This window comes from Arvicola amphibius, unplaced genomic scaffold, assembly GCF_903992535.2.
Source record: "Arvicola amphibius unplaced genomic scaffold, mArvAmp1.2, whole genome shotgun sequence".
Classification (NCBI taxonomy): Eukaryota; Metazoa; Chordata; class Mammalia; order Rodentia; family Cricetidae; genus Arvicola; species Arvicola amphibius.
Window position 1 is genome coordinate 349,575 of NW_024582314.1, and position 27,802 is coordinate 377,376.

Here is a 27,802-nt window from a genome sequence, read left to right on the forward strand (position 1 = left end):
CTCTCTGTTTTAGTTCCTGAACCCTGTCCCAGGCCTTTAAATCTGCTGTGGCACATACAGACAGGGTGTGGTCATCATAAAGAGCTTGATCCTGAGGGTCAGAGTAAAGTCTGTCACCTAGAATTTGATCTAGGGAAATCTCAGTTCCTTTTGCTCTTTTTTGTTGCACTAAAATTCTTGCTTCCTCTTTAAGAAGGCATCTACAGTGCAATTGTGGCCCATTTTCTAGGACAGCCCGATCATGAGGTGTGGCTTTGTTAGTAAAAGCCCAGGTTTTGACCATCTCTCTAACAAAGGACGAATGTAGTCCATAGTCACAATTGATTGTTTAATTTCTTTTAAATCACTCATACGTATGGGCTCTCATGTATATTTCTTGATAACCTCAAGGTATTTGGAGCTGGGTACTTTTTCTGAAGTTATTACTGGAAAGGCAGGTAGAACTCTGGGGAAGCTATCCTGGAGAGTTTTATGCACTGACAAAATTAAATTTTGCTTTCTTACCTTTTGCTCCTGGTCATCAAAGTCAATAATTTCCTCAATCTTTTCAAATCTGTTTACCATTGCCTTCTTCAAGGTCTGGATCTTCTGTCATTCTGCTCTAATGCACTCTTTGATGATTCTAAGGTATAAAGTCTGTCCTTTAGAGATAATATCTCATCCTTGGACATAATCTTCATGGCATGTATATTACCTTCTTAAAGGGACATTATATCAGTCAATCTGTCATACCCCTTCAACAGAGTCTGATTAATACATTCAACAGTACGAATCCTTTCAAATAATGTTTCAGCACCCACTATCATGGACTGGATTTTATGTGCCAAATCAGCCATTTCCTTCTCCAGAGTGCTAATTTCTCTCTAAATGAATTAATATTATATGCCAACTCAGATGTTTCCTTCCCCAGCGTGCTGAATCTTTCCTTAAATGAATTACTATTAGACTGTATATTTTCCAAAAATAGCTCAGTTGACCTAGTCGTATTAAACAAAGTCCTAGTATCCTCCTTGAAAACTGCAATCTCTTTCTTGAAGAGTTTGGCATCAGTCTGTGTTGTGTGTAAAAGTACCTCAGATGACAGAAAATCGTTAGTTATGATGGTCATGTCCTTCCTTAGATTTCCAACTTCTTTTCTAAGAAGCCTAAATTCAGTCTGTAAAGAATGCATCATTTTCCTAATGTCAAACAATATTTTTATGAAAAAACTGCAGAATACAAGAAAAAAAGGTGAATCCTAGAAATAGCCATGTAGGAGGGACATCATATGCATCTGATAAGACCTCACACATGGTGTAAGTGAAAAGGCTATGGAAACCTTGGATGGTTAGATTGTCTGACATATTGTCTTTTTTATATTCAAAATAATAAATCTTACCTGTAGTTCAATCAGCTGGAGTAGGTGCAATAAACATTGCCTGCCAGTAGGTGTTGGAGTGCACCTGAATTCACGTGCTTTGTTTTAGATGTCTGAATGTAAACAAAATACTGAAAAATACACTCAAATCAAGAAGTTAAAATCACATACCATGTGTTTTGTAAATGTCTTAGCCACACTAGACATGTATCCTGCTCCTACAGCTGTGGAGCTGGGCTGTGTGCACGGCTGCGGAAGTGCACAGGGAAAGCACACAGGAATGGCCTTTGCCCACAATGGCAGTGATGGATCTGGGAAGTGACCCGCATCAGAGCAAGGGGATCTGGAAGCAAGGGCACATGGAGGGAAGCAGACCAGGTGTATGCAGGGAAACAGCTATGAGGCTCGTGCAGCTGGGAGGGGGTAGAACAGGGAGCGTGCAGAGATGCAGATATCTATGCCCAATTGAATGCTATGCTGCATGGCCACAGCTGGCCAGCACTGCAAGAAGTTCTAAAAGCCCCACGTACTGGGTGCCAAGTGTTGGGAATTAGGTCGGCATGATAAATAACAAGGCTAGCTCAAGAATAACAGTTATACTTTAATGGTTAAAGAGGGGAAACTCACACTATAAGAGTGGGAGGTCCCACTTACAATTGGTCGGGTGGGCACCATGCAGAGAGAGCCCGCACATGGATCTCCCAGTTTTTCTTCCTGGTGTCCAGGTAGAAACGCCCCAATTAGCTGTTATTGGTCAACAGAGTTACCCCATCATGAATCCAGGAAGAGAGGGTCTGAACACAAGAAAAACGTTCTTAAATTTATTCTCTCTCTGCTTGTGACTTAGGGAAAAGAGCACAGTCTACAACTATTGGGTTACCACATGACTGGAAACCAGCTGGGTAAACTATAAAGTTTCTATCTCCATGTCTTATGTCAAAGTACTCTTTAGATCACCAACTGAATTGAGCTTTGTTACTGCACCACATTTCCTTTCTTAGGCTGGTTCTGCTCTCTGTTGTCAACTTTTCTTGGCAGGTATTTCACAGTTTGGTCATCTCCAACATCTTGGAGTTTCCAAGGCAATCCAGGCTTTAACTTTACAGCTTCATACAATTGCATCTCTAGGCCTCCATTCAGGGACACCCCTCATAACACCTAGCCAAAAAGGCTTTCTTTCATTTTAGAGAAAAATTACACAACTCATTTTTTCTATCTTTAACTCAGGAAACACACGACTGAAACTATCAAGTTCTGTTGCTTACTGGGGCTAGAACACAGCACCCTCGTTTAATTATATCATCACCAACTTTCTGTTTTCCACAGTTTCCTTCACTGCCTAAAGGTGGCTGTCATGAAACTGGATCTGTAGGTAAGGCTGGCCTCAAACTCAGAGACTGGCCAGTCTCTGCCTTCCAATTCATGGTAATAAGTGCATTCACCACCACATTATGCTTTCAGTTTTTAAAAATTCTTTTCATAAGTAGGAAACTTAACTTGGTAATATATAGTAATGGCAAATTACTATATATTTTATCTTAAATCAATGCAAGTCTCTTAAGAATTCCAGAGAAACAAAAACAGAAATGTCACAGTCCAGTGTCTATTTATTTGCCCCAAAGACACTTGCTTTCACAATGAAACAAATTTCACAGTTTTAAAATTAGGAAGCAAAAATATTTTATTAAGGAGTGGTGGACAGATATATCAACCATCAGAATGGTCAAATTTGACCCACAACTGCCATGAATGTCCCATATGCTCAGGTAGTCAGGTAGAAAATGGATACCTATAAGACATAATGTCAAGACTTTATTGTCAATCCTGAACAAACCTCCCTGATACATTCTCAGGATCATTATTGAGTGTATTGAGTGTTCAACACTTATAAAGAGCAAGAGTAACCTATGAGTAAATGCAGATACATTTGAGATTTCTACTTGGGGGTTCCCATGATATCCTTTTTAGATTTTTCAGTCTGTAAGACCAATATTGTAATTGTACAGAAAAGATTCTTTTCTGTTTGTTTGTGTTTTTGCTTTAAAATGACAATTTATAATAGGACCAAGGAGCATGAAATAACCTCATCATAAATTTTATGACATAAATGTATCTTTCATGTTCACTGGAATCAGGAGTGAAGAACCACAGGGATACTGGACAAACTAATTTCTCAAGAAACTCAGGGGACACCCTCAATGCTATTTTATGAGTAGTACTGTTTTTGCTATTTTTACAGTACAGGGTAAAAGACAGAGGTCAAGAGAAAGATGACCAGGGTCAAATAATACTTGCAGAGTCTAAAATTTTATTCAGTACCTGAGGACTTTATATAACTGAAAGAAATGTCAATCAACAGTACATATTTTTAAGATGATCTTCATATATCCACTTTACTGTTTCCAACCAGGAAAATGAAATTTCTTATCCTCTTTTTGACACATGAAGATTAGCCCCTATGAGCTCATTGTTGATAAAGTTTTGTTTTCTCTTAGGCCTGGACAAAAACCAGTTATATTCAACTGCCCATTGACCAGGATTCTGCAGCACTACTTTGTAAATTGGAATCTTGATAAATGAAAGTGAACATGATCAATTTTCAGCTATGAATTACATTCATATCCTACTGGGAAATTGAGGAATCATATTACTTTGTTCAGAATCTCTTAGAGTAGCCCTGTATATTTTTTGAAGAATCGTAGGTATAAGATACTTTTCTGTGTTGAGAGTTAATAGTTTTAACAGTGACCAGCTCTCTCTCTCTCTCTCTCTCTCTCTCTCTCTCTCTCTCTCTCTCTCTCTCTCTCTCTCTCTCTCTCTCTCTCTCTCTCTGTATTGTCCTCTTTCTACATGATTGTTGTCCTTTTGTAACTGAATCCTGTGGCACAAATGATTTGTTCTAGGTGCACTTCTCTCTCAGACGTGCCTTTCTACAGCTCTCCACTCCAGATACTTTTCTCAAAGTGCCTCTACCCCTTCTTCAGCAGAAAAGAAATCCCTTATTCTCATTCCATCACCTCACTAGTTTAAATGATAAACATTTTCTGTGAAAAGTTACTTGAAGAATACCATATTATCTCTCAAAGTAAGTATAAAAAGTATGTGATTTGTTATGGGTGATTCCTGTTTAAAGCCACTAATGTTATCAGCTTAAGTTCCCTCTTGAGTAACTTTCTGACTAATATTGAATGATGCTTCCAAAATATCAGGAATTTGTGTAGCTCTGCTTAATTCTTTGGATCTTGCTGATGGTTCTGCTTTAGATCCACATGGTCAAGAGAAACAGAAATATTGTCCATCTTTAGTTATGAGAACAAAGATTATAACTTCATAGCCAAAAGTGACCCTGATATTTTAGGGTTGGTGCTTTCATTTGGATGCTTATAGAATTTTAAATTAAAAGTATCCTGCAGAAGCAAAGTAACATTACTTATATAAAATGCAGAGCTAAGTGATTAGACCAGTTAAAATTTGTTCACATGATAATTTTCAATCAAAATACATTCTTAATAATTTCAGGCACAACTCCTGTTGCACATTAGAGCTCTTGAATGAATTCTCTGACTAATCAAAATCCTGCCAAGGGGTAATTATCTTCCAATGTTTCTTCTAGTTGAAGGGCATTATATTTTCCTGGTTAAAACATGTGACTAAGAACAAAAATTGAACATATGCTTCTATTTTCTTGCCTCCCAAAACCAATTCATACTTTGTGAATTTTTCACTTATGAATGTTTTGTGTCAGGGCCATCCAAGTAATGTTACTATGGAAAATGCTGGAGTGTGCATGGGTGTTCACATATCCATATATAAAACATTTCTCATATTTGTTATACATAGCTATAAGTGACAGAATACTATATGGTGTTTCACTTCATCAGGTTTTAAGAACTTCCATTTTGTCCCTATTAAGAGCAGCACTAAAATAAATTTCTACCAATAATGCATGCCCTCAATAGCCCTTCTTTCCATCAGTCTATAGGGTGATATCTGTATAAAATTAGATAACATCTGTCTAGGCTTTCTCTTGCTGTGAGGAAACACCATGATGCTGATGATTCTTTTATAACGGAAAATCAGTTAATTTGGTGGCTTACATTTTCTGAAGTTCAGTTCATTATCATCATGTTGTAATAATACAGCATGGAAGGAGACATATTGCTGGAGCAGGATGTGATTCCTTATATCTTGATCTGAAGGCAAAAGGGAGTGAACTGAGAAATTGAGCATGTCTTGCATTTATATGAGACCTCCACAATGACACACTTCCTTCAAAAAGCCAAACCTATACCTAAGGAACTGCACTTCCTAATAGTACAACTTCCTATGAGTTTATGGGAACCACTGACATTCAGTCTAACACATTCCACTTATGATGCTCTTAAGCTTGTAACAAATCATAATGCAAAATGGATTTAACCCACCTTCAAATGTCCCCACGTTCTATCACACACAACACATTTTAAAGTCAAAAGTTCAAAATTTTTGTATGATTCATGCAAATTCTTGACTGTAAACTCTGGTAAATCAAAATATAAGCACAAAATCCAGATTTCCACATATTTTTGTCAAGAAATTTTATTTATTTAACTTTCCAGTAGGATCTATGTATGTTTTTCCAATGATTCAACTTATTACTTAGCTTCTTTAGGATCATGAACTATATAGGCTCAATATCATTTGTTCATAGCTAGTATCAAGTTATGAATGAGTCCATAACATAATCATTTTTTTAGGTCTGGTTTATATCACTCAGGATAATGTTATCTAGTTTCATCCATTTGCATGCAAAATTCAAGATATCATTTTTTTTTACCACTGAATAGTACCCTAATATATAAATGTGCCACATTTTCTTTATCCATTCTTTCATTGAGGGGCATCTAGGATGTTTTCAGGTCCTGGCTAATACAAATAATACTGTTATGAACAAAGTTGAAGTAATGTCTTTGTACTATAATTGAAGATCTTCGGGGTATATGTCCAAATGGTATTGCTGGATTGTGAGGAAGGCTGATTCCCAATTTTCTGAGAAAACTCCATACTGATTTCCAAAGTGGTTGGACAAGTTTGAATTCCCACTGGCAATGGATTGCTGTTCCCTTTACTCCACATCCTCTCCAGTGTAAGTTATCATTGGTGTTTTTGATCTTGGCCATTCTGACAGGTGTAAGATGGTATTTCAGAGTTGTTTTGATTTGCATTTCCCTGATCTCTAAGGATGTTGAACATTTCCTTAAGTGTCTTTTGGCCATTTGAAACTATTCTATTGAGAAGTCTCTGTTTAGTTCTGTACCCCATTTTTTGATTGGATTATTTAAGATTTTGATGTCTAATTTCTTGATTTTTTAATATATTTTTTAGATCAGTCCTCTTTATTATGTGGGGTTGGTGAAGATCTTTGCCCATTCATTAGGCTCTCTTTTTGTCTTATATACTGTGTTCTTTGCTTTACAGAAACTTCTCAGTTTAGGCAGGTCTCATTCATTTATTGTTGCTCTTAGTGTTTGTTATACTGGGGTTATAATGGCACAGGATATATATCATTCTTAAACATAAGGAAAATAGCATAATGAGAAAATAGTGTACCAAAGTATGATTGAAAACAAGCAAATTTTGCATCTCCATTGCTAATGTCAAAATGCTCTTCAATGCTCTATAATTCCTTTAAGGTTTGTTGACTTTAGCATATTTCCTTCTCTTGGATATTTCACACCTTTCCTTGGCATATAACCTAGAGGTTTGTAATCTTCAGTATTTGGAGTCTTTAGTGCAATTCAGCCTTCAGCTTCATATGTTGTAGTATGTCCATTCACATTGTGAACCTGAGATTTTATTTTTCACAGGAAAAACAACTTTCGAGTTGTGTTGTGGTTCAGCACTAGCACACTCCTTTAATCCAAGAACTTTGTGCGAATTTGTGTGAATGTTCTAAACAGTATTAAATAAAGTCAGACATAGATCAAGAGGTAGAGCAAGGAATCAGTTGACTGGAAGTGGGTAGTGGAAATTATAGAAATTTGTAGTGATGAGGCGAGCAGGCTTGCTTTTCATCCTGCCTGGCTCCTGCATGGCTAGCTTAGCCTCGGAAATAACAACACACAAACTGTATTCATTTAAACACTGCCTGGCCCATTATATCTAGCCTCATATTGGCTAACTCTCACATCTTGATTAACCCATTTCTAATAATCTGTGTAGCACCATAAAGTGGTGGCTTACTGGGAAGATTCTAACCTGCGTCCATCTCAGAGAGGAGAGTCATGGCATCTGACCTCAGTGCCTTCTTCCCAGCATTCTGTTCTGTCTACTCCACCCACCCATGTTCTGACCTATCAGGCCAAGCAGTTTCTTTATTAATTAAACAATGAAAGCAACAGATAGGTAGAAGACACTCCTACATCATAAATTTATAAATAGCATACATTGCTTCATGCCATGGCATTTCAAGGCCTCCATTCAGGGATACCTTTGGCACATGACTTGCCCAGGGACTTTCCTAGTCACAGAGGCAAATTCCGTAACTCTATTCTTCTATCCACAATTCCAGAACAAAATGTCCTCACTATTCTGAACTTTTCTTTTTGCTACCCTGGACCAGATTTGGGAGCTTGCCTTTCAGTCTGTGATAGCAACAAATTCAGGAGAGATGGCCAAACCTTTCACCATAGCCAAAAGAGAACTGTCCTCAATTGCATGGGCCTAGGAGAGTTGGCTTTGCCCCGCTCCTGTTGGGACAATTTCAATGGGATGGACATACCTGCTCAGCTACCACAGAGCCATATCCTCAATCTTTGATTGGACTATGCAAAACTCTCTCTCTCATGTATAACCTTCTGAGATGAATAAAGAGTAGTAAGGACTTAGGCAAAAATTCTTGTGTATCTGAGGGCTGGACATTTTCTATCTGAAGGAAACACAGATGATTTCTGATGGTAGAAAAAAAGGAAAAAAAAAGCACATAATTTCCTGATGGTAATCTTGTCTTTTACTTCATCATAATAATTTTCTCTGAGAATCTTTAATTTCCACACTGCTACATAGATTTTCACAGCTTCCCAGTTAGGCCTACCCAGTCTCCTCTTACAACTCTGCCCAGTTCTTCATCTCAGTTCTTCCTCCTCAAAACCAAACTCTAGAAAAATGAATGTTACCTTTTTAGGGCCCAACATATTCTTAAAACACAATATAAGTCACATAGCTTCTTTTAGGTTGGAAATGTCAAACTGACTGCCTTGCCACACATGTAAGTCTTTAGCAGATAGAGCTGAGCTTTGGGTAGGAAGTATATGTAGGAAGTCTCAGTTATTACATTATTAGTTGTGTTTTTAATTTTATTTTCAAGGCTTTTTTTCAGAAAACACATTTTATTAGAATACCCAGTGTAGTTAAAAACAAGAAGATGCTTCAAATAAAGGATCATAAAAACACAAAGAATCACTACAATAACACAAATAAGTTCCATTACTTAAATGGTAAAGCAAACAGAACTATTAGGCAACATGTTGAAGCAGCCACAGCTTCTAAACATCACACGAGCTTCTGAAATCTCAAGTGAGAAAGATGAACTGAATGGTTTTTTTTAATTGATTTTTATTGATCTCTATATTTTTCTCTGCTCCCCTCCCTGACTCTCCCCTTCCCCCTTCAAATCTCCCCCAAAGTTCCCCAGGCTCCCATTTACTCAGAAGATCTTGTCTTTTTCTAATTCCCATATAGATTAGATCTATGTAAGTGTCTCTTAGTATCCTCATTGTTGTCTAAGTTCTCTGGGATAGTGTTTTATAGGCTGGTTTTCTTTGCTTTATGTTTAAAAACCACCTATGAATGAGTACATGTGATAATTGTCTTTCTGTATCTGGGTTACCTCACTCAAAATAATGTTTTCCAACTCCATCCATTTTCCTGCAAAATTCAAGATGTTATTTTTTTCTGCTGTGTAGTGCTCATTTAGGTAAATATACCACATTTTCCACAGACCACTTTTTAAATATAACCCCAGCAGCAGAGACACTGAAAGAAACAATTAACAAATGGGACCCCATGAAACTGAAAAGCTTCCTTAAAGCAAAGCAAAGGATATGGTCAACAAGACAAACAACAGCCTACAGAATGGGAAAATATCTTCACTAACCCTACATCAGACAGTGGTCTGATCTCCAAAATACACAGAGAACTCAAGAAATTTGTCATCAAAAGAACAAATAATCCAATAAAAAGTTGAGTACAGACCTAAACATAGAACTCTCAAGAGAGGAATCTAAAATGGCTGAAAGACACCTAAAGAAATGTTCAACATCCTTAGACTTCAGAAAATTCAAATCAAAACAACTCTGTGATTCCATTTTCACCTATATGAATGGCCAAGATCAAAAACACTGATGACAATTTATGCTGGACAGGTTGTGGGAGAAAGGGAACACTTCTGCATTGCTGGTGGGAAAGCAATCTGGTACAGACCCTTTGGATATCAGTGTGATTTCTCAGAAAATTAGGAAACAACCTTTCTCAAAACCCAGTAATATAACTTTGGGGTATATATCCAAAGGATGCTCAATTGTGCCACAAGGACATGTGCTCATCTATGTTCAAAGTGAGATTATTTGTCATAGACAGAACCTGGAAACAACCTAAATGTCCCTCAACTGAAGAATGGATAAGCAAGGCTCTTTTCCAAGTGAGAAACAAACTATCTTTGAATTTTTCTCATTCCTTCCCTTGTATCAGCAAAACACCTGGAAAAATGATTTCATATATATGTCTCTAGGGGCAACCAGATATTTGTCTCCAAAAGCAACAAGTCTGCTTTGGATTTGTTCTGGAGTCTAAAATTAGCTGTCTTTATAAAAGCCTGGCTTTATGACTGAGAATATTATGTCATTTTGCGTAATGTAAAATACCTTAGTAATATTTCTTTTCATCAAAATTATACTTTTGAGCAGAAAGAATCTTCCTGTCTATCCACAGCTATATGTGTGCTCAGTAAGTGTAAAATAGACCACCAAAGAATTGTCGGAAGAACCCGACCTACAGTTGTTCATATTAAGAAAGTATAGTAGTGCTACTGAAGAAAGTTACAGAAAGAAACAACCTGTCTTTAGAGTCATTATACTTATAGCTTTGCAAAGTGGGCCATCCCAACAGTGAATTGTATACCTAGAGGGTTGGTTTTTAAACACTAGTTGTCACTGATCTATATTTCTGTGGGTACTTGTCCTCTTGGCACAGGACTTGATTCTCTCATGGGGTGCAGTGCCAGATGATTTGCAGTAGTATTCAGTGAGAGACAGAGATAACTAGACAGGGGTTATTGAGTGAAATGACTAGTTTAGCACAACCCACTGTTTTAATGTCCTTGGTTGATATGACCCACTTTGGTAAAATTACTCATAGAAATTTGTTCAAACCCTGGATATTGTTGGGTCACAGATATAGAAATGGCCAAAGGCAGCAGCCCAGCTCTGGCCCTGTGTGGTTGTGAAGGCCACTATGGTTTATATGGCTCCTTTTATAACAACTTCTTGAATCCCAACAAGGTCCAAGGTACTAGCCAGACCTCTAAAATCTGCATTGTTTTAAATGGTACCAAGTGTCATTGGCATCAACACAGACCTTGGTTATGAAAGGGACATGAATCTAGGCATGGTCCACAGCAGCAGCCCTTTCCCAGATGACATCATGGCTCCAATGGCACCATGGTCCTCAGGAATTTACTCTAGACCCTGATTGTCTGTGTGGCCTTTGGTGGCACCACAGGCCATGGACATCACAACCACCAAATGTGGTAAGACCATTGACTAAGAAATGATCCCCAGCAGCAGTTCAGACTTGGAAGTCAAATGGTTTATGTGACAGCACAGGCCACTTTGGTAGGCATGACCCTAGTGACAACAAGGCTCTTGGGCACCAACTTGGCCTGGGTTTGGATGTCACTTTAGCAGTGTGACCCTCAGATCCCAAACAGACTTCAGAAGAGGGCCATGAACCCTGTAATAGTATGCTATTTTTTGCTACTGGGAAACATGGATATCAACCTAGACCCTGGTTGTGGTAGCACTATAGTCCTAGACATGGCCTTATACTTCAGCCAAGCTTGGATTTTACCATGGCCCTGTGAGGCAGCACAGGTCATTCAATTCAGCATGGCCCTAGCAGAAGTGTGGCATCAGAGACTAACATGAACTAAGGTGTTTGACCAGATCCTAGTCAGCCTTCTTTGGTAATTGAAACCATGGATATCAACACAGATCCTAGCAGCTTCAGGTCCATGGACCCAGATATTGCCCCCCCCCCAATAAAGTCCATAGATAGATGTTATCATGCTACCCTGGTGGTACTAAAGGCCAGTCAGACCACATGACTCTTGCTTTAGCATAGCCCTTCGATACCAAAATTACCATGGGTGGCAGCCCACAATCCTGGCATCTATGTAACCTTCATAGAAACATGGGACATGGATATCAATATAGACCCTGTCTGTCAAAGTCAAGATGTAGTGGTAGACGATATCATAGGTCGAGGTACTACACTGGTCATGGATGATTAGAAGAAAACCAATATCAGCCTATTCCTTACAGGATTTACTTCTTTTTTTCCCTCATTTTTTTATTAAAGATTTCCATCTCCTTCCCTCCTCCTCCCCCTTCCCTCCCCTCCCTTCCACCCATACCCCCACTCCACCCCTCTCCAAGACAAAGAGCCATCAGGGTTCCCTTCACTATGTTAAGTCCAAGGTCCTCCCAGCTCCCCCTAAGTCCAGGAAGGTGAGCAACCAAACTGACAAGGCTCACAGTGAGCCCGTCCATGCTGTAGAGTTCCCGTTCATTGCCGTTGTCCTTGGTTCATGAGCAAGGAAGTCAGGACCGTGAGGAGTGCATTTACCCATTGAGACGGTGGGACAGATCTAACAGGAGACCACCAAGTCCAGTTGGAATGGGACTGATGGAACAGGGGACCAAACCGGACTCTCTGAATGTGGCTGACGGTGGAGCAGGATTTACTTCTTAATAACTGCCTCATACCACAGCAAGGAACCACTCTGCCTTGCTTTCTCTCCAATTTCACTATGATGTATTGCTCATCATATTGCTCATCACACAGGGCTACAAGTTGCTGGGTGGGCAAGTAAATGCATCAGTCAGGCCAGACTGTGAAGATGTAGGCTATCCCATGGGTTTGTTTTGCCTACCTTAGTCACATGGCATCAAAGGGCCTGTGGATGCTTCAGTAAGGCCAGGTGGATGGTTGCAGGCTGTGCCATGGATGTTCAGGACTCCTCTATCTCAATTAAGTATTTTTCTAATTCAATGGATTTTCAGATTAATTCTCATATTTTTTTAAGGATATAGTTAGTATTCTGACTGAAATCACACTTGTACAAGTTGGGTTTCTATTTCTGTGACAAAGATTACAACCCAAAGAGAGGTTCATTTAGCTTACATGTCCCAATCACAGATCATACATCACTGAAGACAGATGAGTTGGGAACTAAAGACAGGAACCTGAAGAACGAGAAATGATGAAGAGACCAGGGACTAATGCAACTTTCTGGCCTGATTGCCATGCCCCACTCAGCTTCCTTCTCATGCAGCCCAGAACCACATTGGGCTTGGCCCATTTACACCTTTTAAATGAGAAAATGGTCAATAGACATTACTAAAGCTCCATCTGATAGAGGCATTACTCAACTGTGATTTCCATTTGTGAGACTACAATAGTTTCCCTCAAATTTTGATTGCTATAATTCATCTCATTTAATTACTAATTACTTATTTATCAATTTAAATGATATTAAACATACACAACTGACTGATGATGTTTACAAAGTCAATTTTAAACCTCTGATTCTACTAAACTATTCTCATTCTTGACAACATAGTGTGTAATTGCAGAAGTATGTCTTTCTTTCTCATTTATTTTATTCACTTTTATAAGGTATAAAGTATATGATGTGGTTATAGTTATTCTAGTCTACAGTAGTTACATTTTTTTTTATTTTGTTCACTTGCCTCTGTGGGTGTGTGTTCTTTTATGATCTCCTGTGTTCCTTTTAAGTTCTTGAGTTAAAATTCAGGTAATTATCATCCATTTCATTCCTTATTAGATATTGCTTGCTCAGATATTTCTGTGCTCCTGTTTTTCTCATTTATATTTCAGGTTTAAATTGTAGGAATTTTGCACTCCAATGTTATCTAGGAATTTTGCACTCCAATGTTATCTTTGCAACCCCACATCTCTCATTTATTTGTGTGTGAATTACATGTTGAACAATGTTGAGTTTTCTGGTTGTCATCAGAGGTGATATAGGGCTAATAGTGATCAGTCCTGCCTTGTATGGATGGAATATTCTTTACATTTCCAGTTGAGTTTGACTTTTACATGTTTTGCTTCTTCCAGTTTCACAGTTCCTACAGGGTAACTAAGTGCTTGATCTTTCTATGTGAAGGCTGACGAATAACATTTCACTCATCAGTTTCTATTCTGTGGAGAAATCTATGACTTGCAGTCTAGTCGGATTTGCTCATGTTGCAAAACTCACTAAAATTTTTTTCTGATAACATCACAAAGCTCAGCTTGCTCATCAACAACACTAGAAACTAGTGTACATTGAAATGTGAACCAAAATTTACTATTGTCTCTTCTGTCAGCATTTCAGTCACTACTCAAACAGTGAAGGCTGAACACAAGTCAATCTGGTGTTATTCATTAAAATTAAATCTGTTAACTGAGAAGCTAAAAAGGCATGCATCTTGTATGTAAATTCTATAGCCTCTATGAAAGAAAAACCTAACTTACAGACTCCAAGTAAAATAAGGGATAATTACTTCCCAAGGCAGAGTATTAAACTGTGTAGAACGCAAAGTCAACGGGAGGAGTGTTTGAAGTATGGGCATACTTTTGTGAGTCCTTTGATGCCATACATGGAGGACATGTAGAAGTCAAATGCTGACCTGTATACTAAAGCACAGCTCATCAGTCACTCCATGTTTCTAGTGAACACATAGGTAAATGTGCAGGGAAAGAAGTATTAAATTAGATAACACAAGAAATCTACAGACTCTTAGGTATACACCTATTAAAAAAAGATCTCTTCAGGGGCTTAGCTGAAAACTGTAATTCAGACATATCTCATCATCTCAAACCAGAATGGGAATAGTCAATCTGATGAAGCAGCTACATTTATAGGTAGAGAAGACTCAGGGAGGTTTGTGACTTCAAATAATGAGGCACACACCTTATAGCTAACACTTACTGAAAATAGCATTAGAAAGCAATGTCACTGATGCTTATGATCCAGGACATGGGAAACTGAGTTTAAATAAACAACAAAATATGTCTTCTGTTTGCAAGTAGTAATAAGGAAGTTGACACCTGGACAAATGATGTAACTTAATGCCAGTTTTTCCAACCCTAAATTTTCCCTAATGTTAATATTAAAAACTGACTCTTGCACTACATTTACACATAGCACAGGACGTTCAGTCTCTAAGATCCCACTACAGGGCTTCCTATATAGCATGAAGATATGCAAATGAGCCTTTTCTTGCTCATAAAAATCATCCAAGCACTGGCTTTGCAACTCAGGAAGAGGAGCTCGGCTGTGCTTCCCAAGACTTCAATTGGCACAAAATGGATTTGAGTCTGAGCTGGATTTTCCTTGTTGTTCTACTAAAGGGTAATTTGTGGAGAATAATAGATGATGAAGAAAAGTGTGAGTTTAGATGAATATGAGGAACAGCAAGCATGTGTAATGGATTCTTGATCCAGATTTTCTGTGTTTTCAGGTGTCCAATGTGAGGTGAAGCTTGTGGAGACTGGAGGTCGCCTGGTGCAGCCTGGGGGGTCACTGAGACTCTCCTGTGCAGCCTCTGGTTTTACTTTTAGTGACTACTGGATGAGCTGGTTCAGACAGACTCCTGATAAGGCCTTGGAGTGGGTTGGAGAAATTAAAACTGATGGCAGTACGACAAACTATGCACCATCCATTAAGGATCGATTCACCATCACCAGAGACAATGCCAAGAACACTCTCTACCTGCAAATGAACAGTGTGCGATCTGAGGACACTGCCACTTATTACTGTGCTAGACACAGAGAGGGAACTTCAGTGTGAACCCAGACATAAACTTCACTGTGAGGCTGCTCATGACCACAAGGGGGCAAACAGCACACAGAGAACACATCCATACCAACAGATTATAAAAGCATAATTGAACTCTCTTCTCAGAAGTCTAGGCTGGCTTTAATCTTCTAGTTCCCAGAAAGTCTCTGTAAATATTTGTTTTGTAGGCTAATAATGTTGTTAAACATTTCATGAGTTTCTGTTGTTATTTACAAATATAGGGCAGATTCTCTCATGAACAAAATGTAAAATAAGAGCTATGATGGTAAACATATCTCCAGCTTCATCCCTGAAATCACATGATAAATATAGTGGTTATTATAGTATGTTTTTTCTTAGATTCAATCAGGCCTTTGTTCAGAATTCATGATTAGAGTAGAACTTATATTTAATGGAAAATCAAGAGGAAGGTGGGTTTCAGACTCTGGCCCATAATCCCTACCAATGCTCAAACCTGGCTTTCTCTCCCTGAGGACTATAAGCCTCATGTCCAGATCTTACTTTATCTCTTTTGGCCAAATTAAATTTCCTACTCTATGACTTTTCTCTCTGTTCATCATGAAATTTTTACAAACTGAAACCTTCAGTAAAGTCCATGTCCATGTGCAAACAGACATATTAAGCATGGATTATTTTCTTCTATAGGACCCAAAGATGAAATTACACCACCAGAAAAGTATTTAATATGTGCATCCAATAACAGGCTAACCTATATGAGAAGTGGCATATACCCAAAAGAGTCACACTTACTTATACCCCCAGGGAGAGTTCCTCATCTTAGGACCAGGTAATCAAACATATTTGCCAATGGTTGTACATTCTAGTTCAAACTGTCATAGCTTCAAACCCTGAAAGGAATGGAGGATTGACTTTAGCAATGTACAAGAGACATAATTTGAAAAGAAGGAAAGAGCTCTGTTCAGGGAAAGCAGGAAATAAGACTTAATTAGCTAAGTTCACAAAGGTTGGAGAGACCAAATTCTGTCCATAAATGTGGTTTCATTTCATATATGATGTTACACAATGTGTACTAAAGAAAGTCCCACAAGAAATTGCTTTGGAAAACTGGTGCTATTTTATAGTGAGATCATATTTCAGGGACAGGAATGGATCTTAAATTATCAGTAGAATTCAGCTAGCTGTCCAAAAGTTTTGCTTCTTTATTCTTGCTATGTTTAAAAATAGGAGCACAAAACTCTCAATTGATTTACTGATCTTCTGAGAAGAAAAGTCTTTGACATTCTCATTCCTAAATGGGGTTCCTTTGTCAAAACTCTCTCCTCAATACTAATGAATCTATAAAGAAGCCTGAATGTAATAATTTAAAAATTCTAAATAGGTGAGGATGTGACTCTAGGACCTCTGAGGAACTAGGCCTGAGCCAGGAACTCTGTGGATATGGTTGTTAATATGGGACTTCTTAGGGAGGATGCAGGAACCAGAGATCTATGTGGGTCCAGGTCTGAATCTGGGAACTCAGAGAAAGTAGGCCTGATCCAGAACATCTGTGGGTCCAGGCATTGGTTTGGGACATCAAAGGTAGTAGGCAGGAACCAGAAACCTCTGCAGGTCTGAATGTGAGTCTGGCACCTTAGAGGGAGTAAGCCTGAGCCATGTCCTTTATAGGTCTGGGCACACCCAGAGCAGGATTTACAGAAATATTACAAAGCCAGTATCCAAGGCCATAGTAGGCCTGAGGCAACAAACTCCACCTTGGGCAGGAGCGGGCCTGAGACAACAAATTCCATAGGATTGGGACTGAACCAGCTACCTTGGCCTGAGTGGGCCTGAGAAAGCAGGCTCCATGGGATAGGGAGCATATCCAGCCCAGGGACATTGGTGGATCAGGACTGAGTCAGCAACCTGGACCACAGCAGACCTGAGAGAGTGAACTCCATCAGAACAGCTACGGGGGAGAAACCACTGAGTGAGGAATTCAAAGCTTTCAAGGGAGTAGACCTAAGCCAGGACCACTGTGGGTCTGGATGTAAGTCTAGGTACTGCAAAGCATGCATAGTGAGGGTAAGACATCATATTGTCCAAACACAAACTTCCCTGAAGGATACTCAAGACCAATAGGTAGCTCTCAGTATGCAAGGAGGTCATTCTGTCAACTGAAATTATGTAACTCACTTGCTTCTCTTGGATGCTTCTATATATGCTGATTTCCTATGGATTATATCCACATTTCAGGTGGTATGAACCTCTGTTAATACAGGAAAAAAATTAAATGGAAATTTTTAAGAATGTGATAGGACTCATGAGAACAAAAGTAGAAAGTCTCTAGTAAGATCAGAAATGACTATCTGGAAACTAGCATGAGATATCAAAAAAATCCTCATGAAACCTGGGTAGACTTTCCCATTATGAGACTCAGAACATATACTAAGTGGAATTTTGTGATTACAGTTTAGATTCAGAGTTCATCAAGAGAGAGATGTGGTCAGGTACAGTGTCCTATGATCCCAGCAGGTCTAAATTCTCCTTCACCCTGAGCATTGTTCACATCAGGCTCATATCAGAATCCATGGTTTTATACATATTTTTTTCTTACTCAGTGTTAAGTTGGGAGCTTAGATCCCAGACCCTCACAATCATCCCAGCCCCCAGGCATGAGAGTTGTATTGGTCTGGACTCCAAATCCCAGCATGCCAGATCCTGACCCCTCCATAGGGGGGTCAGGATCACTCCCACAAGCCATTTATATGAGCTCCCAAAAGAGGAACATGTAGTCTCTTTCCTCTCCCCCAGGTGTTTATGTTTTTGGCCTCCCAGTTCCCCCATGGAACCATTTGAGAGAGCAGGAATCCAACTAAACTTGGATATTTTTTAATTTGGCCCAGCTCCTGGGCTACAGCAGTAATGTCTCGGTGAGTCCCTTTTTTTTTTTTTTTTTTTTTTTTTTTTTTTTTTTTTTGGTTTTTCGAGACAGGGTTTCTCTGTGGCTTTGGAGACTGTCCTGGAACTAGCTCTTGTAGACCAGGCTGGTCTCGAACTCACAGAGATCTGCCTGCCTCTGCCTCCCGAGTGCTGGGCCGGGCGGTGGTGGTGAGTCCCTTTTTTCTTGTATATGCTATAGTGTTTTGGGGGGGACCTAATCATGGTTATTTTTGTCAATTATCAGACTCTTGTTTAAGCTGCAAGCTTTTGCCAAGAGTTTGATCTCAGCAGTGACTAGACAGGCAAGACTAGGCCTAGCTTATGTGGAATTTGTTTGCTCCAGAGATGCCTAGCATTCAATTTCCATGGCCATGTTAGGCCTAAGACCTATTTTAGCAGATGTGCTATTATAGACTTAGGCTACTTGGCTGGGCATAGACTTTAAAAGGGCACTTACACTTTAAAGCCAGATCCACTGTCGCCCATGGGATGCCTCTTACAAAATTTTTATAAATTGAGACTGTCTGATACCATTTGCTTACCATCCTCTGGGACCTAGAAAATTTTGTAACCTTATGGACAGATGGACAGAGCTTACATATGTCCATGGTTTTGGGCTCTGCACTCCCACCCTTCCCTTAGTAGCTATTGTCTTAAAGTACCAATCTTGGTCGCTAAGGCCACAATGCCTCCAAATTCCTGGTCATCTGGGGATTGGCACCCCAACAATTCCAGCTGGACCATATAGCCAGAGATATTGGCCGCACCCCCACTCCCTCAAACCCACACTATCCGACCCCCTCCTGTGGAGTAACATTCTCCACATCCCTCTCCTTCCCCATCTACCCATCCCTTCCCAATCTGGATGTTCAATGTCAACTTCTGCCTTACCCAACTTCCCTTCCCCTTCCTACCTCATCTCTCCACCCTTGACCCCTCTGCACACTCGGCTAGCCCCTCCAAATCCTCCTCAGTCTCCTCCCATACCATATCCCATCATAGCTCCATTCTTCTCTTTCCTCTCTGGGAGGTGGCAGGAGCCACAAGATCTCTCTCAGATAAAAAAAAAAACAACTAGGTTCCTTTTCTACTAATTTTCTGCTTAAAGTTAAGAAAGGTTGAGGAGGGTCCCCAAACCCCTATACAGAAATTGGTAAAAATGGCCTTTACATGGCTACAACAGGCAGCTAACCTAAAGGCCCACAACTTAGCAGCCACCCTAAGGTTGTAGGAAGGGGGACAAAGGAAGCCAACCACAAGGCACTACCCAGCCTAAATCATCCTCACAGGCAAGCTGTTTCAAGTGTTGCCTAAATGGTCACGTGGCATGATATTGCACTATGCCTTCTTCGAAGTTATGCCCTATCTGCTAGCAATCTGGACACTGGAAATCACCATCCCCCCCATGCGGGCTTGTCCTCTGTGCAACAACACAGAGGTCCAGCCTCAACAACATTAGCAAGTGAAATTGTGCAAGCACTTCGAACTTCTCAGCCTTGTAGAGGATTGATGCTGTCCAGACTTGGTACATACTGTAACTCTATCTAAGCATAGGTTAAAGCTGTAGGTAGTGGATAAGTCCATTAATTTTATGTTGGACACCTATTCTGTTCTAACATCTTACTTGGGCCTTATGTTCCCCTCACCAATTTCAGTTATGGGGTTAGATGGGACCTGTTCCTCCCCACTTAAAACTTTGCAACTGCCTTGCATTCTTGTAGGACAATTTTTCTCTCATACTTTCTTAGTGATTCCTCCTTTCTCAGCACCTTTGCTGGGTCAGGATATCCTTACCTGCTTCCCCAAAGCTTTGTTCCGCTTCTTGGAGCCCTTTTTGATCTTATGCATCACTGAGATCATATTTTACAGGTTCACTCCTCTTGTCTGACATGTTCCCATGCCAAACCACAAGGGGTTGTCCAAAAAGTCAGTCTCTACACCAGTTTCATGGACACCAAATGGGAGAAGATTTGAGCATATTGATTTTAGTCATATGCCTACTCATAAAAAAACCCATTATCTCTTAACACTTGTGAACAGTTTTATAGGATGGATATAAGCATTTCCAGCCTCCAGGAAAATAGCAGATGTGGTGGCTCAGGTATTCCTAGCCCACGTCATTCCTCACTTTGTTGTCCCATGAACCATCCAGGTGAACAATGGGCCAGTCTTCACTTCCAGGGTCATGGAGCTTATGTCAGAAGTTCTCAACATTTCCTAGAAATCCTACTACCCCTAATATCCACAATCCTGGGTAAAGGTAAAGAGGGTCAATGGACCCATCAAACAACAGCTAACCAAACTCTCCATTGAACTCAGGTTATATTGACCTTCCCTCCTCCCCATTGCCCTTACTCTCCCCTCATGGCCACCCCACATTCATTCCCTATGGGCCTGAGCCCTTTTGAGCTGCTTTATCACAGGTCCTTTCCCCTTAACCATCACCTCCTAGTCTAAATTCCTCCACTCATTGGGCACCTACCTTACCTCTCCCTTTTAAGGTCCCTTGTCTGTCCACATGCTGACCATTGTCTCCCTATCAGTGGACCCTAATGCCCTTAAAACTGTCCCTCCCTCCTCAGGGGAAAAAGTATTCTTCAAACAGTTAACTCCTAAGTCTCTCAAACCTCGATAGACAGGACCTCACATGATACCTGCCTTCTCATCTCCCCCAAGGAACAGATGCCTAATGTCTCTGGGATGACAGTACATGGGATGCCTTTTCAGCCACACCTCTCACCAACACCTAGCACTTCCCTTCCCCACATTGCCCTATACCTGCAGGAAGTAGCCACACTTGAGTCAATGTCCTACCTTTTTTAGAGAGCCTACATTCCTGGTCACAATTATCACTTAAATTTCCTGTCATCTCTATATCCTAAGAGTCTGGAATGTTAAGTTTGGAGTGTAGACCCCAGCCCCTTGCATCCATCCCAGCCCCCAGGTCTGAGAGTTTTATTGATCTGGACTCCAAATACTCCCACAAGGTATTTAAGTGAACTTCCAAAAGAGGAACATGTGGTCTCTTTCCTCTCACCCTGGTGATCATGTTTGTGGCCTCCTGATTCCCACTTGGGGCCACTAGCTAGCACAAGAATCCCATTAAACCTGGATATTTTTTAAATTTGGCTTGCTGTAATTTTGCTTGATTGGGATTTTGAATTAGCAGAGAGCTCACAATAGGCAAAATTCCTAACACTCAGTGAGTTTGACCATCCTATTTTCAGTTTGTCTTTGATGTAACACAGCCTATGAGCTTATGATCTAAGCCTAGGGCACAGACATTCACATAGGGCTCACTTATTGCTCAACTGTACTTGTATTTGGGGTCTTGGAATGTACTCAGTCACCTTACCAAGATTATTCTGCTATCATTTATATAGGAATCTCTCTGTCTCTCTCTCTCTCTCTCTCTCTCTCTCTCTCTCTCTCTCTCTCTCTCTCTCTCTGTGTGTGTGTGTGTGTGTGTGATATCAAATGGAGATGATTAATCTGGTGGTAAGAATGACACATTATTATATGGATGTGGGACAGAGTTTGCTTTGCCCTTCATGTACTGACACCACCTGATGATGCACAATGTTGGAGAGATCTATGAATGTTGCACTTTGTTGTGCTGTGACCTCTAGGGGACCATATCTAATTCTGTTGTCCATTTCTGTGTGAACACATGGTTGTGTTCAACATGGACCTAAATGATGCTGCAGAAAACCCATGCCAAGTCCCTCTTTTTCACAGAATCCTTTTTCTGACAGTTTCAATCCCTGGTATTATTTCATAAGGATCCCACCTCTTCCTGTTTTCTCATCATGGATTATGTTGTAACTTAACACAAACAGCACGACAGAACAGCACCAGGTGACAGAACTAAGATGGATTGGTTTTTATAGGGTAAAGTGGATGGAAAAGGTGGGGAGGGAAAGGGGAGACTAGCCTCTGGTGACAAGAGTAACATAAGAAAAGAGAAATGCTGGAGGAGAAAGAGGGAGAGACAGAAAGACAAGCAGAGAAGCACACACAGAGAGAGAAAGGAAGAGATGGAGGTGTGCAAGGACCTCCTTTTTAAAGTGAATGAAATGAACATGGACAGACAGTGCTCTTAGTCATTATATTTGAGGATGTATAATGTTAGGATATCTACAGCAGGCATGTATAGATACATAAAACTAATATTTTTCCCTTTTATCATGAAAGGTGATGAGTTAGGTAAGTGAGGTTGGGATGAGGACATTATGTTTTCAAGATTAACTCCTTGTCAAAAATCAGGTGTTCATAGGTTTGTAGGTTAATATCTGGGTCTTCAATTCTATTCCATTGATCAACATCTCTGTTTTTATGCCAAAACCAAGCTGTTTTCATTACTGTAGCTCTGTAATAGAGTTTGAAGTCAGGGATGGTAATGTCTCTGGAAGTTCCTTTATTGTATAAGTTGTTTTGGCTATCTTGAGTTTTTTGTTTTTCCATAAAAAGTTGATTATTATTCTCTCAAGGTCTGTGAAGAATTTTGTTAGGATTTTGATAGGGATTGTGTTGAATTTATAGATTGCCTTTGGTAGAACTGCCATTTTTACTATGTTGATCCTACCCTTCCAAGAGCATGGGAGATCCTTCCATTTTCTGGTGTCCTCTTCAATTTCTTTCTTCAAAGACTTTAAGTTCTTATTAAATAGATCATTTACTTCCTTGGTTAGTGTAACTCCAAGATCCTTTATGCTATTTGTGGCTACTGTGAATGGTGAAGTTTCTCTGATTTCCCTCTCTGCTTCTCTATCCTTTGTGTATAGAAGTACTACTGATTTTTTTGAGTTGATCTTGTATCCTGCCACATCACTGAAGGTATTTATCAGCTGTAGGAGTTCTTTGGAAGAGTTTTTGGGGTCACTGATGTACACAATCATATTATCTGCAAATAACAAAAGTTTGACTTCTTACTTTACAATTTGAATCCCCTTGATCTCCTTATGTTGTCTTATTGCTTTTTCTAGTTCTTCAAGAACTATGTTGAAGAGATATGGTGAGAGTGGACAGCCTTGTCTTGTTCCTGATTTTAGTGGAATGACTTTGAGTTTCTCTCCATTTAATTTGATATTACCTGTTGGTTTGCTGTATATTGCTTTCATTATATTTAGATATGATCCTTGTATCCCTAACCTCTCCAAGACCTTTATCATAAAGGGTGTTGAATTCTGTCAAATGCTTTTTCAGCATCTAATGAAATGATCATATGGAGCTAAAAGTATACAATAGAAGAAAGAAATCATCTTCAACAACTAGTGCTGGCATAACTGGATGTCAACCAGTAGAAGAATGGAAATAGATCCATATCTACCACCATGCACAAAACTCAAGTCCAAATGGATTCAAGACCTCAATATCAATCTGACCACACTGAACCTGATAGAAGAGGAAGTGGAAAGTAGACTGCAACACATGAGCACAGGAGACCACTTCCTCCATATAACATAGAGTACAGACAACAAGACCAACTGTGAATAAATGGGACCTCCTGAAACTGAGCAGCTTCTGTAAAGCAAAGGACACTGTCACTAAGACAAAAAGGCAACCTACTGACTGGGAGGAGATCTTCACCAACCCTGCATCAGACAAAGGTCTGATCTCCAAAATATATAAAGAACTCAAGAAACTGGACATGAAAATTCTAATTAACCCAATTAAAAATGGGGTACTGAACTGAAGAGAGAATTCTCATCAGACGAAGTTCAAATGGCCAGAAGACACTTAAGGTCATGTTCAACCTCCTTAGCTATCAGGGAAATGCAAATCAAAACAACTTCGAGATACCTTACATCCATCAGAATGGCTACAATCAAAAACCAATGATAGCCTAAGCTGGAGAGGATGTTGAGTAAGGGGTACACTGATCCATTGCTGGTGGGAATGCAAACTTGTGAAACCACTTTGGATATCAGTGTGGCAGTTTCTCAGGAAATTGGGAATCAGTCTACCTCAGGATCTAGCAATACCACTCTTGGGAATATACCCAAGAGATGCCCAATCTACTACAAAAGCATTGCTTCAACTATGTTCATAGCAGCATTATTTGTAATTGCCAGATCCTGGAAACAAACTAGATGCCCCTCAATGGAAGAATTCATAAAGAAAGTGTGGAATATTTACACTTTAGAATACTACTCAGCAGTAAAAAATAATGACATTTTGATTTTTGCATGCAAATAGATAGAAATAGAAAACACTATCCTGAGTAAGATAACCCAGACCTGAAAAGATGGATGTGGTATGTACTCACTCATTAGTGGACTCTAGCCATAAAAAGGTCATTAAGCCTATAGTACACAAGCCTAGAGAAGCCAAATAAAAAGGTGAACCCAAAGAAAAACATATATAGATCCTTCTGCAAACTGGAAGCAAACAAGATTGCAGTGAAAAGTTGGGATCATGGGGGTGGGGGTAGGAGTGGGGGTGGGGTTTGAGGTAGAGGAGATGGTGAGAGAAATGGAAGAAAGGAAAGACTGAAGAAAGCTTTGGGGAGTGGGAGGGTGGAGATGGAGGAAAGGTAGATATAGGAGCAGGGAAGAAGATATCTACATTAAGGGGGGCATTTTAGGGTTGGCAAGAGACTTGGCTCTAGAGGGGATCCCAGGTGTCCATGGGTATGTCCCCAGCTAGGTCCTTGGGCAGCAGGGTAGAGGTTGCCTGAACTGGCCTTGTCCCACTACCACACTGATGATTATCTCTAAAATCCCCATAGAATCTTCATCCAACAGCAGGTGGAGATATAGACAGAGACCCTCATCAGAGCAACAGACTGAGCTCCAAGGTCCAGTGAAGAGCAGAAGGAGAGAGAATATGAGCAAGAAAGTGGACTGTGAGGGGTTGGTCCGCTCACTGAGACAGTGTGCCTGTTTTAATGGGAGCTTACCAAATCCAGCTGGACTGGGACTGAATGAGCTTACTTTTGTTCTTAAAAAGATAGTAGCTGGGCAACTGTGCATAGCTGCGCAGAGACTCGCCGAACACGTGTGACCAGGGCGGCGGGTGAACAGGCAGTGCAGCGGCAGCTTAATGGCACAGACACAGAAAATAGACATAAAGCTTTATTAAAGGAGAGAGGGAGAGAGGGAGAGGGAGAGAGAGAGGGAGAGGAAGAGGGAGAGGGAGAGGGAGAGAGAGGGGGGGAGAGAGGTGCGTGTGCACATGCAAAAAGGGGACAGTGAGAAGAGGGAGAGGGAAGAGAAAAGATTCAGGATGACTCCAAGAGACCAGAGGTCACTGGGAGTGGGCATGGAAAGGGGCGGGGACCAAAAGAATAACACTTGCTATCAAACTGGACTCTCTGAATGTGACTGAAAATGGGGGGCTGACTGAGAAGCCATTGATAAAGGCACTGAGACTTGTTTCTACTGCTTGTATTGGCTTTTTGGGACCCTAGTCTATTTAGATGCATAGTTTTCTAGGCCTGGATGTTGGGGGGAGGGCCTTGGACTTCTCACAGGGCAGAGTTCCCTGCCCTCTGTTAAGGAGTTGGGGGGGAGTTTAGCAGGTGAGTGGGCTAGCAGGAGGGGAATGGGAGGAGGGGAGGAAGTGTAAATTTTTTAATGGAAAAATAAATAAATAAGAAAGAGTACCTCTTGCTGACTTGGATGTTATTGTTCTTCTTTGGATGACCAGGGAAAGCTGGGTGTTGGCCATGCCTTAGAGTTTGTGGTTGTTTCACTTCACTACACAGGCTCTGTTGAACTGTCAGTCACTGCTTGGACCTGGAAAATGCTGCTAGAGGTGGATCCAAGTTGACTCCCCAGGGCTTAAAGTACCTGATCCTTTCCCATTGCCACAGCATCACCCAGACATTCTCCAACCTACCAGGAAGCACAAGTGTTTGTTTACTGAGAGCTGTCATTGTAGGGTGAGCATCTCTGTGGTGCTGATGGTTTTCACTATTTAGACATGTTTGGTAGTCTTGTGCCTCCAGCTCTATAGACAATAGCTGATAGTGCTGCAACAACAGCTAATTGGTTTGATTAGAAGTTTTGAATATGTTAGTGGAGGTGCATAGAGAGGGAAATGATGAAGCAGGGTATGATTAGTATAAAAAAGAAGAACTTGGAGTAGCCTGGGAGGGAGAGGGAGGGGTCTGAAAGGAAAGTGTGTGGGGTTATAGGCTACAGACTTCCAAATATCAGATCACTGACAAAGGTCACAATTGCCTACGGGAGGATCAAATGATAATGGCTCCAGCCAATTAATGGCTCTTCAGTAGAAAACAAACAAACAAACAAAAACCAAACATAAACAATCAAACAAACAGAAACAAAAAATGATGACAGTCAGAATGAAGTAAAAGGAGTCTGAAAGATAAGAAGGCACAAAGGCCAAAGGACTAAGCCTGAAGGACTCTTGGGTCTCAGAGATTAAAAACCAGGCCTTACTCATGGGAAATGATCAGAGAAAAGGGATTTGTCATTCCTATTGGTGTTAGATAAAGAGGCCTAGTGATCCATTAGCTAGAAAAGCTAGGCTGTTGTAGGTTGACTGGTATCAGGGACCTGGCATGCCTCAAAATGTGGGAGGGAGGAGGAAGACCCAGGAGACCCTTTCCCATGAGAGAACCAATGTTGCAATTTAAAGAAAAAGCTTCATGAGAGAGAAAGACAACATGTGACAGAGCTCAGGTTGAGGGGTTCTTACCAAGAGATAGTGAATGGGAAAAGGAGAGAAAGAAAAGGGGAGATAGGACTCTGGAGACAGGAGCCACAGAAGAGAAAAGAAAGGCAGAGAGAGGGGGGAGAGACAGAGAAGCAGAAAGAAAGATAAAGGATGAGAAGAGAGGGCTTTTAAAGGGAATGTAGACAAAGTACACAGAAGGTGTTTCTAGTGGTTAAAACTGAGGATGTATTCTGTCAGGACCTTAAGGTTCTGCCAGTACAGATACCTGAATACTAATACATTATGTTTTTTTCTCAGCAGAAGACATGTATTTTATTGAATAATGATTTGTGTTATAACCACAATCCCAGTCAAATTTCACATAAAAATGTATGAGTAATTCTGGGAATGTAAACAATCCAACTGCTCAGCATAGTTCAATTCTTTACTTACTGACTTTTTGTTACAGATGGACAAAATATCTACAACTACAACAAAAAAAGATTCAGTAATGTGTATGGTCTGCTGTATTTTTGATAATTTTTATGTTGATTTTTCATACATCTATACCATGTGTTTTGACCATTTTCTAAGCTATATCCTCCCAGAAAAAATTCGTATTTTTTTGATGAAGCACATTTCTTATCTTGGTTCCTGGGAATCACCATGTGATAGTTGCCCATGTTGGTATAGACATCTCAATGACACATGTCTCTGTCTCTTATATATAGCATACTTGTTGATTGGGAGAACTTGTAGTGATTCTGTATTTTCTTGTTTAACAGCACACCAGTTTGACCATTCTCATCTGCACACAG

General features: G+C 40.1%; 1 gene segment (V, D, J or C); it reads left to right on the forward strand.

Moving 5' to 3' along the window:
- Window positions 1-14,951: 14,951 nt before the first annotated feature.
- LOC119805803 lies at window positions 14,952-15,470 on the forward strand. The segment is given in 2 exon segments: window positions 14,952-15,032; window positions 15,142-15,470. Coding segments are annotated over 2 exon segments (375 nt in total).
- The last annotated feature ends 12,332 nt before the right edge of the window (window positions 15,471-27,802 follow it).